The sequence below is a fragment of the Physeter macrocephalus genome, chromosome 11, assembly GCF_002837175.3.
Source record: "Physeter macrocephalus isolate SW-GA chromosome 11, ASM283717v5, whole genome shotgun sequence".
NCBI lineage: Eukaryota > Metazoa > Chordata > Mammalia > Artiodactyla > Physeteridae > Physeter > Physeter macrocephalus.
The window spans coordinates 31,637,755-31,651,492 of record NC_041224.1 but is presented as its reverse complement, the minus strand read 5'-3'; the positions used below and the strand labels follow the sequence as shown (position 1 = coordinate 31,651,492).

The 13,738-nt window shown below is 50.1% G+C and overlaps 1 protein-coding gene across 2 annotated transcripts in view; it reads left to right on the top strand.

The window, feature by feature from the left end:
* The first annotated feature begins 118 nt into the window (after nt 1–118).
* AKR1E2 (aldo-keto reductase family 1 member E2) overlaps nt 119–13,738 on the top strand; it is a 29,973-nt gene continuing 16,353 nt past the window's right edge. The window contains exons 1-7 of one of the 2 annotated variants that reach the window (XM_024129720.3): nt 119–208; nt 2,254–2,397; nt 4,289–4,405; nt 6,518–6,603; nt 8,216–8,393; nt 10,247–10,344; nt 12,253–12,326. In XM_024129720.3, the coding sequence (XP_023985488.1) occupies nt 170–208; nt 2,254–2,397; nt 4,289–4,405; nt 6,518–6,603; nt 8,216–8,393; nt 10,247–10,344; nt 12,253–12,326 (736 nt within the window). In that variant the 5' untranslated portion in view covers nt 119–169. The remainder of the gene's footprint in view (nt 209–2,253; nt 2,398–4,288; nt 4,406–6,517; nt 6,604–8,215; nt 8,394–10,246; nt 10,345–12,252; nt 12,327–13,738) is intronic. The other variant, XM_024129721.3, reaches the window with a different exon arrangement.

The following is a 13,738-nucleotide window of genomic DNA, read 5'->3' as shown; positions in this document are numbered from 1 at the left end:
TCGCTAGCCAATCAGGGTGTCCACCACCGGCGCCTCCAGCCAATCAGGTGTCCACCATCGGTGCCACCGGCCAATCGAAGTGTCCACCACCGTGCCGCCAGCGAATCCGGGCACCCATTACGGTGGCGTCCCTCGGAGCCGCGCGGCAGCTGCAGAGGTGATCTGAAGCATGGAGAAGATACCTGGCCTGGGCCTGGGCATCTGGAAGGTGAGGCGGCCCCGTGGTCGGAGAGGGGCGGCGCCTTTCCTCGGCCCTCCCTGACGTGGAGGGGCCACCTACCTGGACACCCGCGGGGACACCCCCGGGACACCTGCCGCAGCCTCCGCAGGCCCAGCTGATCGCCCGCACCTGCCGCGGGGCTCCTCCTGTGTTTGAAAGATGGAATATTTAGATATCAGATTTTCTGAAAATGGAGGTTGTCCATATTCATATTGAGTCCCAATCATAATTATTCAGAAATAACGTCTGGGAAAGCCCAGAAGAAAAGGTGGTCATGCTTGGATAAGGGCGGGAAGATTGGCAGTCACCTCACAGATCAGAGCAGCAGCCAACTGGAAGATGGGGAAATGTCTGTATCAAAGAGACAAGGAAATGCTGCCATTGCCAACTTGGTTTTAAAAAGAAACATTGAAACTTTGTCTTCTTCCCCGTGTAAAAACCTGATAGTGGAAGTACTTTGGACCTTTCTCTACTTGGGACTTTCTAATTCCTGTCAGTGATTTAGACATAGCACTAACTAAAAAGCCTTTCAAAGTTGCTTTCTTTTAAAACTTAGTCTTTGGTAAAAAGATATTCATTTAAGAAGTCACATAGGAAGTTATTGGATTAGTAGGAGTTCGAATGATCCACCCTTGCTCATCGAAATATTATTTAAATTATTTCTTCTATCCACTTAACTCGTAGAGGCCAGGGATGTTGTTTAATTCATTGTGGTTTGGTAGAATGAGTTGGAATTATTTCCTCTTTACCTCTTGTCAGAAAGATTTTGTTTTAAAGTGGGATGAATTCTGACTTGAAAATTTTGTAGAACTATGTGTGTGTTGTGTTTAATTGCTTCATTTTAAAAATAACTATAGGACAATTGAGTTTTATTTCTTCTTGAGTCAAGTTTTTCTAGGAATTTTTCCATTTTATTTCATTTTTCCAAATTGTCAGCTTCTAGTCGTTGATAATAGTTTCTTAGATTTTAAATCTCTATTTTTATCTATATGTACTGCTTTCCTTTCATGTCATTTTTTTTAAAAATTGGTCTCCTCAGTCTTGTCAAAAGTTTGTCTACTTTAGGGACTTCCCTGGTGGCCCAGTGGTTAGGACTCCATGCTCCCACTGCTGGAGGCCCGGGTTCGATCCCTGGTTGGGGAGCTAAGATCCCACATGCTGTGTAGCGCAGCCAAAAAAAAAAAAAAAAAAAAAGGACAACAACAAAAAAGTTTGTCTACTTTATTAAGATTTTTCAAAGAACTAACCACTGGCTTTGTTGCTCTTCTTTATCGATTTTTGATATTCATTCTTATTTTCATAAGTGGTTCTTCTAACTTTGAGGTAGACACTTAGTTCATTAGCTCCCAGCCACTCTGAATGTGTTCTCGTTAAATGAAGATCATTATACTGATGCATCTCGTGGGGTGATGTCAAGTTCAAGTGAGAAAGCGCCTTGTGAGCTGTGAAGCCCTTTGGGAACATTGGGTTTAATGGTCCTGTGAGCCGTCCCGGGCCTCTTCCCCTGGTTCCAGGCCCCTTGCCTGCTAGAACAACCCCGTTCACAGTGAGCGTTTTCTTTTCCGAACTTCCACATTCCTGATAGAGTCCATCTCGTTCCTTTGGGTCTGGCAGATGCTCTGTGTGATGGATTATCTTTGTGTGCACATGTCTACCTTCACACTTGGGCTGTTAGTCTTTGTGGGTAGAGGGTGAGCCTGTACCTCCTTGCAGCTCACCTACCATCTTTATTCATCCTAAATTTATTTATTCCTGTGTTCCATTCTGGAAGCACGGCCTCTAGCTCAGTTATTTGCAAGCACTAAAAATACCTAAAGCATTTTCCGCAAATAAGTAAAGGAATTTGAACTTAGATTAACTATCAATCCTTTCTGACTCTGACATTCCCTAATTTTAGGACAAAGGGATAGGAGTACCAATTCAGTAACTTCATTTTTTATGGATCATTGGCTGTGCATTCTAGAGTGCAAAGGGGGAATTAGGGTTGGCCTCTCCTGAATGTGGGTGGCTTACTTCTGTTCCTCGTTTTGCAGGCGGCCCCAGAGGAAGTGACGGAGGCGGTAAAAGTGGCGATAGACGCAGGCTTGTACCACAATGAGAATGAGGTTGGAGTGGGGATCCAGTGCAAGGTCAAGGAGGGCATGGTGAGGCGGAGGGACCTGTTTATTGTCAGCAAGGTAGGCCTTCCCTGGCAGAGAGAGCGGGGTGCAGACCACTCAGGGCTGGGCCACGAGATGGGGGGAGCAGCCCAGGGAGGGTTTTCCAGTCTCCTCACGGGAGCTGATGACTCCACCTGTGCTTGAACCAGATGGGACAGGACTTCAGCTTCGTGCAGATGCTGGGATTGGTGCCGTCAAGGGGTTGGGGACAGCGTGACAGGCAGACGGGACCTCTTGAGCAAAGGCACGTGGTATGGGACAGCGCGGGGTACAGGGGCCCATAAGAAGCTTGACGTTCCTACATCGAAAAATGTTAGGCAGCAGAGAGACGCGAGGCTGGGGAAGCGGATGGGCCAGACGGTGGAAGTCCGGATGCCGTTTGAGGAGCTTATTCTTTTCCCCTTGGACAAAGGACCACCACTGAAGGCTTTGAAGTAGGGAGCTTGTATTCTATGTAAGAGAGACTTGTGTTGTGTCGAGGTGATTGTAGCCGCTGAAAGAAGCACGTGTTTGAACAGGAGGCAGGAGACAGGCGACAGTAACAGCCGTAGAGGCGGGGGTGATGACGGCCTGAACTAGGACGCAGGCCCGGACGGGACAGAGAAAGGCTTGTGAAGGACAGTTAGGAGGCAGGCCCTGTGGGAGGTGCTGGGGGTAGACCTGGATGGTGGAGAATTAAAGAACTCTCTTGCTTTTGACTTTGAAGCAGGAAGTTAAGACCAGTAGGCCAGGAGTCAAGGGTTCAGGTCCAGCTGTAGTGCATGAACCATGAGGGACCGGCTCAGTGTGGATGGCTCGGGGCCACTGCTTCGTCGTGTAAAGGCGGGTCTCTGGATTCGGTCACCTCCTGAGTGATTTCCAAGCCTCAGTTTCCATAATTGCAAGACGCAGCATTGCCTCTGTAATGGATTTGCTTTTCTGTTTTACTCTAAGATAATCCCTGTTATTCTAAAGCTAGTTCGGAGGGCTGGTCAGGGAGAAGCGTAGGTGTGAACGTGGCTAAGGAACGGACATCCCTCCTGATAATTAGTGGGGAGATGGGTGGCGGGTATTTCTGAAGTAGCCCCTAATTTGGCAACAAGTTGCTTCTGAGTGGATCACAGCCAGCGGTGGAAGTGTCATCACTGTTCTTGAAATTTGGAAGTCATGGGAATATAATTTAAGAAAATAAATTCCTATATGCTCACCATCTAGAGAGTACTGTTGTTAACAATGTGACGTATTTACTGCTAGTTTTCTGTGGGTTTTTTGTTAATACACTTTAGTTTATATAGTGTATTAACAAAAACATTTTAATCCTTCCTTTTACTTAATGTATTTTTGTTTTTTTCTCTTGCTGTGATGGAACCTTCAGATTCGCTTCTGTCAAAATTAATTCTAAAGAGTATAATGAGGGAAATAATGCGAAGGAAAGCAAATTACAGATTTTCTACTTAGCAGAGGGTGTGGATGGAAATATCTAAATAAGTACAAGGCAGTGTATATTAACTTAGTTAGTTTAACCTGCATGTTTATGAGGCCCCAGTAACAGAGAACCTTTAATATGGAGTCTATTTAAGTGGAAAATACAATATAGAAATTCTTCTGATTCTTCCTCATATCCTTTCTGCCTGCGGGCAGGTTTTTTTTTTTTGTTTTTGGTCCCCATGCATCCAAATAACCAGACGGCCCTCCCATAAAATATTTCACGGTATCCCCAACTCCCCTTTAGCAGGAATCAGGCAGAAGCGGCCCAGCTCTAGAGTTCTCTCCTGGGGCGTCCTGGACCCGTTTGAGGATAACGTCACTGCCCTGTTGTATTTATTGCCATCCGATCTTGGACTTTGTGCCTCTTCCGGATACCGGATTTGTGGGCCCAGGGGCAGATGTGCATTAACACGGGCTCTGTGCTTCCTTCCTCTCCTTGTAGCTCTGGTGCACCTGCCATAAGAAGTCTCTGGTGAAAGTGGCCTGCACCAGGAGTCTGAAGGCCTTGAAGCTGGAGTACTTGGACCTCTACCTCATACACTGGCCCATGGGCTTCAAGGTACCATGTAGGATGGGGGAGATACCCATAGGCAGCACCTTCCTCCCTGGCCGTGCCCCGTTAGGTGGTGGAAAGAGCCAGGGCATGAGGGTCCTGGTTACCTCTGGGCTCAGCTCAAGGGAGTCGTGGGCTGGAGGACCTCTGAGACCCCCGTGACTCTAACGCCCTGTGGGTCCTGCTTCCGAGCCCATCATTTCTCCTCCAAACCAGAAGGGTGTCCATTCTTTCCGTAGGTCTTTAGGTGAAAGCAGGTATCAGACAAGAGGAGACACTGTGGCTCAAAGCTGCTACTGGTATCACTTCCCGGTGCCCAGTGACCCCCTTGGCCCTGTTCTCTCTGGTGGGTGATTGCTGCTCTTCCGTACGTTCTCCTGCAGCAGGTCCACTCGGTTACGGCGGGAGATCGTGTCTCCACCCAGCTCCACTCTCTTCACTTGATCGCATCTCACCCCCCTACTTAAGCCCCACTCAGCAGCTTCCCAGCCTCAGTCTCATGTTAGCCACTGGCCAGGACATCCCTGCACCCTGTCCCAGACCCAGATGATACCTCCTGACCAAGGACTCAGGTATACAGGTGGCCCCGGGAGTACAGGCATCCTGGAAAGGATTCCTCCTACATTAGGCTGGATGATCGCTGCTTGGGCGTCTCCCATGAGAGCACCTTTTCTGAGAATCTCATGGTGTAAGCTGAGCTGTCGGTCATCTTTTTAGACTAAACAACAAAAACTGCTTCATTCCTGGTGCAGCTCTACTTTAAGTCATGGTATTAGTTTCAATAAAGGATGTAGCTACTGTGCATCAGTCACAGTAACAGAGAACAGAAGATGCCTAGAAAGCGAAACGAGAGAATGATTCAGAAACGACTTATGTATGTTTGGAATCCAGTGTTCAGAGAATAATACTTAAAATAACGATAAGAGCTGTCTTGCACTTACTGTCAGCTAATAGTATGATTTTAATGATGTACCAGGCACTGTTTTACACTTACTTTCTCATTTAATCCTCACAAGCCTGTAAGGTGGGTACTGATGTTAACACCCCATTGTACAGGTGATGAAACTGAGGCACAGAAAGTCTTAGTAAGATTATCGGTCCCAGGAGCAGGTACTCAGGTTAGACCCTCTTACCCTGCCTGGGGAACTGCCTCATTTTCTAGGGGTCCCTGCAGTTGGCTGCCTAGGTGGTAGAAAAGTAAAAGGTCTCAGATCACTCAACAAATTGCAGAGTAGAATTCTATTTATGAGTAATTAAGAGCCAACAAAAAAAACCAGAGATACTCAGAAGGAGAGTCCAGACACCACGCAGAAATGTTGAGGGGTGGAGACTCAGGCCTTTCCTTAGTGCGGTGTAGACAACACATCTTCGCCCAGTGGGAACCCACGGGCCTGGCGTGTTGTGTGCCGACCAGGAGGGCAGAAGCCAAGGCCGAGGCCAGGATGGCACTGGTGTGGAGGCTGAGAGATATGTCAACATGGGCAGTGGCTTTGATGCGAGATAGTCAGTTGCTTCAGTTCATCGTGAAAAATTCCTCTGAAATGTGGATCAGGCTGCAGATGTAGACATTCTCCCCACTACTGCTCAAGAGAATGGTTAGGTGTCATTACATACACCAGCCTCCCTGTGACCTGCTGCAGATAGCCGAGCACCGCAGAGCGAGCGGCTTGCAGATTGACACCTGCAACTGCACTAAGGGCCGGCTTTAGGTTTTTACTGTTTCCCGCTGTCTTTCTCTGCCCTGTACCTCCCAGGCACGCTTGTACTAATTCTCTATTCGCTATCTCTCACCATGATGGAAAGTCTAAGAAAAGAAAGGAAAATCCTAACAGTGGACTTGGGAGATCAAGCCCTTAGGACATGAGGGAAGACAGACCCCCTTTTCCCCATTTTTTGCCTGAAATTGCCAAATGGTTTCATGACAACAGGCAAGGGATGCAGGGTCTTCCTTTCCTATCTTGTGAGAGGTGGGCAGTGAACTTCAGAGAGCTGGAGAAGGTCAGCTGTACGTTGGAATCGAGCCCAGGCTTTTGACCCCTGGTCCAGCGTTCTTCCCTGCCTGCCTCCCATCCCCTCCGGGGGTCACCATGAGCCCCCAGTGAGCTCCTTTTCTTCCAGTTCTCACAATCTGGAGAGATAGACTTGCCCGTGGACCACAGTGGCATGATCATCCCCAGCGACAGGACTTCCTGGACCCGTGGGAGGTAAGCCTAGCCTCGTGGGCCACGTCTCCATCCTGCTGACCGTCTCCAGAGGGAAACTGTGAGGCCTGGAGCTGCCTGCCTTCAGAGGCCCCTGGTTTGTAGTCAGACTGGGGACAAACACATGGCTGAGGACCTCAGAGCGGTTCATCCCTCTGAAATGCTTATTTTAGGGATAACTAATTCAGACTTCCCCTTTAGGCTCAAAATTTTTTGAGTAAAAAATATCACATAGTCTTTACAGAAAATATAGAAAGTATAAAGAGTATATCACATGGTCATTACAGAAAATATAAAAAGTACAAAACATATGGAAAGTATAAGAAGGAAAATTTGAAAACCTGCTCCTCCGTTTCCTGGTAGCAGCCACTGCTACTGTCGTGTAGTTGCCTTTAGCTCTTTGTGAGCATTTAGGAACCATACCTTTGGCAGCGGGGACGTTTGGGGTGGGGCTGGGAGAAGTGGAGGAGGGGTTACCACGTTTCAAACCAGAGTCCAGAGAACAAGTGTGGAGGCTGAAGCGAAACGGGGAGCTTGCAAGTCGGGGGCGATGGGTGTGGGGTGCGGGGCAGTGGGTAGGCGGTCTGGCAGGAGGGCTCCTGGCTGCAGGGCTTCTAGCCCGGCCCGCGGGTGCCTGTGATTCCCACACGGGCGGGGGAGGGGCTGGAGGTGAGCAGAGGCGGGGTTCTCAGTGGAACTTGCTGAGTTCAGGGACGCGAGGCTCTGGAGCCACTCGAGTGAGGTTGGGGGGTGCAGGCGTGGGAGTGCGGGGTCATCCGGGCAGAGCGAGGAGGGGAGAGCAGGCGGGCACGTGTGGGGCCGGGCCATCCTCTCCTCCCCTTTCGTTACGGCTGAACCCGCCAGACAGAGCTCACCTGGCGCGTCGGGGCCTCAGGGCCAGTGAGAGGCCCAGCCCCCGTCCTCCTCTGCACTGCCTGTCCTCAAGGACTCGGGTCAAACTGGGCCGTTTGTGTGGTGCGAGTGAGGGTCTGGGCGACTGTTGCCACTTCAGGGAGCCACAAGTGCACAGGGACCCTGGTCACTGGCCCGTGGCCGCTCAGGACTCATTGCCGACCCCTCCTGGCTCCAGGCCTCGCTCTTTATGCAGCCGAGGGCCCGTCCGTCCGGCTTGCTGGTCAGTGAACAGCACAGAGCTTTGGCTTGCTCTGCCCTCAAGTCCCTTAAAGTGTTAAATGGTGGTGGGATAGGGGCTGACCACACATCATGGTGCTGAAGAAGAGTGTAATCCAGGCAGAAGAGGGGCGCACAAATGACACCAGCATGGACACCCCTGCAAACACCAGGCCGACAGGGATTCAGAGTAACAGGAATAACAGCGGCCACATCGTACTGCATTTGCTCCATGCCAGCCCTTAGCAAAGCACTTTGTGTGCATTTGTTCACACGGTCCGTAAAACAACCCTGTGACATGGACAAGATCCTCCACAGTTTGTAGATGAGGAAACTGAGGCTCAGTGAGGTCGCGTGATGTGTCCAAGGCCCCCAGGTACTAAGTGGTGGAATAGGGGGAAGACCTCGAGTGCAGAAGCTCTGGTGAAGCATCAGGGTAATATTGTCAAACAGCGGGCGGGGCCCGTTTTCCAACACTGTGCAGATCACCAGTGGGGCCGGCCCAGCCCAGAGGCCGCGTGGCTTTTTCTCCCCCTTCGGCCATGGAGGACCTGGTGACCCCAGGCCTGGTGAGAGCCATCGGGGTGTCAAACTTCAACCACGAGCAGCTCGAGAGACTTCTGAATAAACCCAGCTCGAGGTTCAAGCCAGTGACCAACCAGGTGAGCTTGGTGCCAGCTCAGAGGCTGTAACCATGGAGTCAGCTTTTCAGCCGTTACCCACACAAGGCTGCGCTGGCACCGGAAGAGAGGGTGGAGCACGAAGTAGGCATTTTCCCCAGCGGCTGTCAAAATCGCGACCCATGAGCGGTCAGGCAGACGGCGTGTGAGGGGGCAGGAGATTTCCCGTAAAGGCTGGTCCGGCGACGTGGTGCCCCCAGAGGTAGGGCCTGAGCTGAGCTTGGTTTCCCACAGGCAGCTCTGGGTGAATCGCCAGGTGCATTCAGAAGTGGAGAGGGTCCCGGCAGCCCCCATCCCTCACTAGTGATGGTGCTCCAAGGTGGGTGGGCTTCCTGGGGAAGCACAGGGACCCCTCTGCTCTCCAGCCGTGCAGGTTGCAGCCTGAAAGGTGCAGACGAATGAAAGACCTTCAGCCCAGGTTCACAGACGCGGCTAAGATGTTAACGCAGAGAACCAACTAGTGCGGGAAGGAGTATTGTGTTCTCTGGCTGGCTTTGCATGTAGAAAGGGCATTTTTGCAGCACTTTATTTTAAACTTTTTGTTGAAGTGTTAGGTACATACAAAAAAGTGCACACGTAAGAATAGAGCTTGATACAGTCTCATAAGCTGAACCCAGCTCTGACCAGCATGCGGATCAGGAAACAAACATGACCAGCCCCCCCGCAAGAGGCCCCCAGCTGTGCTCCTTTCGTGTGCCCCCTCCTTCAGAAAGGGCAGCCACTCTTCAGATTTCCAACAGCATGGAGTAGCTTTAGAGCTTTATGTGGATAACATGGTACGTTCCATGCTCGCTTGTGTCCTGGTCCTTCGCTCGGCGTCGCACCTGTTAGATCCTCCACACCCGCGTGTGACCGCGGGTCACTGTTCTTCTCGCTGTTCCTACGTGATGCTCCACGTGGGAACACGCCGCAGAGCTGATGTCCATTCTGTACTTGATGGGCGCTCGGGTAGTCTCCCATCTGGGGGTATAAAGAGTAGAGCATCGTGTCCTTTCTTTTCTATGAGTAAACTTTTTAACTGAAGTGTAACAGAGGCAGAGAAGCACGCGGGGTCTTGAAGGGCAAAGCCCACGGCGTTTCCACCAGTGAGCCCTCGCAAGCACCCAGCACCAGAGCAGAAACAGAACGTCGTCCAGTTCTGGAAGCTGGAGGGTATGTTTCCTAAGTAGGGCTGTGGACCCCCCAGGAATGGTTCTCCTTCGGGGGCTCTCCTGATGGCTGCACCCAGCACGTTCCTGGTTCCCCCTGATTCACTGAAGCGAGTCTCCATCTGGTCACTTATGACCTGGATTGTTCGAGAATTCAGAGTGGAGGGGACAGGGATCTCCTCTCGAGCTTCTCAGAACGTCCCCGGGGGCCACTGGGGCGTGTGTCTGTCCCTTGTGAGCTTCACTCATCCACTCAACAGATATTTATTGAGCACCTTCGGTATGCCCAGCTTATTCTAGATGTTCGGGAGATGTCTGTGAACAAAACAAAATCGGACCCAAATCCCTGCCTTCGTGAATCTTACATCCTAGTGGCAACAGACAGACAATAGCAGAAAATACAACATATAAGACGTCAGGTGATACACACGCACAGAGGGCGTGGGAGGCCATGGTTTTTACCTAAAGTGATGAGGGAGGCCTAATGCAGCAGGTGAGGCTCGAGCGCTTCTGACACAGGTATTCACAGCGGGCTGGCGTCTCGGGGACCACAGTCTAGTCTTTCCACTTCACAGCTGTAGACCTTCAAGGTGGGTCACCTAGCTCATCAGTGAGAGTCGAGACAGGCATGTAGGACCCCTTTTCTGGTGGACTGTTTTCCCTAGTAAGCTGTGATTTTCTTTGTAGATCGACTGCCACCCATACCTGACTCAGAAGAACCTGATCAGTTTTTGCCAATGGAGAAATGTGTCCATGACTGCTTACCGGCCCCTCGGGAGCTCCAGGTAGGGATGTGCCAGTGGTCCTGAGTCCAGATCCAAGCAGGAAATAGCTTCGCCCTCCAGTTTAATGTGGGGAGTTAGCGGAGGGTTTAACAAAGGCCTGGGTGGGGTGTGGAGGGCCCACAGGCACCTGCAAGGGGTAGGGGGCTGTCAGCTCTCTAGGCCCTCCAGCTGGGGGAGGGGCCGGGACTGGGGGCTGCTTTGAGGGGCTGCCCCAGCTGAAAGCGAGCACTTTGCAGAGCTCTGGACCAGTGCATCTCGTCCTCTCCTGGGCCTCTGACGGGACGGTTCACAGACATGGTTCACGGACACCTCCATCTCCGTAGGAGCCAAACGCCACATGCCAGCTTCCCCAGAACCTGCCCTGCATCCTTTGCTCGCTACATCAACCAACAGGGCTCCACCCACTCAGCCACCCAGACCAGACTCCTAGACATCATCCCTTTCTGATTCCCCCAATCCAATCCATCAGCAAGATCCACTGATCATTCTTCCAGAGAACCTGAAGTCTGTCTCTTGCTCTCTGCTCTCACTGTTTGCCTTAGTCAAGTGAGAACCCTCAGGTTAGGGGATCAGCCTCTGAACTCCTGCCAGACTGAGGGAGTCATCCCAATTTGACCATGTCACTTTCTTGCTTAAAACTCCTTCAATTGTTGGCGTGGCCTGTGAGTCCTGGCTGATCTGGCCTCTGCCTATTTCTGGCCTCATTTCTTCCTGCAAATACTCTCTGCACTAATCACTTGAAACTCCGTGGGTTCCTGGAACAGAACAAGTTCTTTCTAGTCTCTGTGCCTTTATATATGTTGTTCTCTTTGCCTTATTATCTTTTTTTGCAATCTGGTTAACTCCAATTTCTAACGTAAGGCTCAATTCAGCAACACCTCCTCCAGGAAGCCCTCCTGACTCCCCTTATTCATGTTTGATCCGCAGCCCTTGTAACACTCTCTTGTCCCTATTTTCTCCTCCCTCACTACGCTTATCAGAGTTCACTGAGTGCAAGCACTGCATCTAACTCGCAACTCTGCCCAGCCCCTCACTCGGTTCCTGGGACATGTCAGGGGCCCAGCGGAGGCTGAAATGGTGGCACTGTTATTACCTTTGTGTTTCCCATTTGAAATGGGGCACATGTGTTTGAACTTGGCAGCAGCAGGGGAGTTCCTAGAAGGCCGGGTCGTATTCCACAGCTGAACCCGGGCAGTGGAGCCCTTGGGGGAGCAGGTGGGGAGAGCCATCCACGGCAGGGGAGCCAGCTGGAACCCTGGGCCCACAGCCAGATGAAACGGACTCCGTCTGCTTCCCTAGGTAGTCTGTGGTGGCTGTTTCTAGCGCAGGGCTTGAAACCGAGTAACTGCTTAAATAATGTTCCTTGGGAGATGGCTCTCCAGGGTGACGAGGGCCTGTCCTCTGCTGGGCAGAGGTGGAGGGACAGGACTCAGTCACTGTCTTCAGACTCTCTACACTGAAGGTTCACAATCTCAACTTTTTCTTGGTGTTTGAGGTGAACCTGTCTGAAATCATCATCAACAACAATTATTTATCAATGGTACACTATTCTGTGTCCTACAATACAAGCTTAGAGGTCAGAGAGACTTTAAATGTCAGAGGGGCAAAGCACAGAGACCCACTGCCTCGTACACTCTGGTGTTGCTGCCTGCTTCTTGAGAAAAAGCACCAAATATACGCGAAAAGCAATGTGTCCGGCTGTCTCCACTGAAATGTCAACAGTGGTTTCTCTAAGATGGTGGTATTTGGGTGACAGCTGTTCTGCATCATTTAAGTTTCCTATGCTGAGCAAGTATCGTGACCAGACAAAAAATACATCTAGATTTTGCATTTGGAGAAAGTTTGGGGTTTTCCTAAAGAAGGAAGCGTACTCATTTGATCCCGTGGCCCCTGTGCTCTTCTCCCCAGTGAAGGGGATGCACCTGATGGAAGACCCTGTGATCCAGATGATCTCTCAGAAGCACAAGAAGTCTGCAGCTCAGGTAGGTTGGGGCCGCTGCGTCCTTGCTCCGATGTCCCCTTGTTTGGGGATCGGACACATGAGTTCTTAAGGTGTCTGCAGGTCCCCCAAGCTTCTCCTGCTAGGGTTGCTCAGAAGATGCCAGTTTGGTTTCTAAAGGACTTAGAATGAAAGCGCTTGTAGTAAAAGCTCCTGCTGCCCCTGGCTTTTGGACTTTTACTGCACGATATAGCGTGAACTGTCAGGGAAAGTACTGAGCTCTGACTCCGATGAGGCCCTGTATCTGATATTAGACTTTCCCCTGCAGATTTTGGTCCAATTTCAGATCCAGAGGAAAGTGATAGTGATTCCCAAATCCGTCAACCCAAAGCGGATTCTTGAGACTATCCAAGAAAGTGTTTCCTCCTTTCAAATCGTTATCAGAGGGTTTGTCATCACCTGCTAGCTTGGGGCAGGAGTTGTGCTGAGCGCCGGAGACAGCATCCCCGTCCCCTGTGGCTTTGACACCAGGGTCAGGATGAGGCCTCAGGTGCCGAGACTGGCCGTTCCCAGCCTGGGAGCTGGCATACCGGATTGAATGGGGTGGGGAGAGGGGCTGAGTGGGCAGGGGTGTGGCCAGAGCTCTCTTGGGGCTACCCGCCCAGCCAGATGCCCACCCCTTTCCCCAGTGCCACCCAGTGACGCTGCATCATTTTGTAATTTTCAGTATACAAAATTTTCACCTCCTTAGTTAAGCTTATTTTTAAGTATTATTTTATTCTTTTTGGTGCTATTTGAAATGGGATTGTTTTTCTACTTCTTTTTCAGATACTTTGTTGTTAGTATATAGAAACAACTGATTTTTATATGTTGATTTTGTATCCTGCAACCTCACTGAATTCATTTATTAGTTCTAACAGTATTTTTGTTGAGTCTTTAGAACTTCCTACATATAAAGTCATGTCATCTGAAAACAGAAATAGTTTTACTTCTTCATTTCTGATTTGGATGCCTTTTCTTTTTCTTGCCTAACTGCTCTGGCTATGACTTCCATTACTATGTTGAACAGAATTGGCAAGACTGGGCATCCTTGATGTGTTCCAGATTCAGATGTTGTCTATCTCTCCCTTCAATTCTTCCAATGTTCGCTTTATATATTTAGGTGTTCTGGTGTTGGATGCATATATTTTTATAATTGTTATGTTAAAGAGAAAAACCACAGGCCCAAAGTGTCATCACTTGTACTAAAGCCCATGATACCAAACCTAGTTTTAACACATACTCTAATTGCAGTTTCAGCCTTCACCAGAAATGTAATCTTAATTAACCAGTTTGATATCACCACGATTGAGGTAATCTGCCAGGTGGGCCCTCTCCATTCCCTGGAGGAATATCAAACAATCTGCGTGATAAAACCTTTGCTATTCACCTAAGAATAATCCTCTCTTTTGCTAG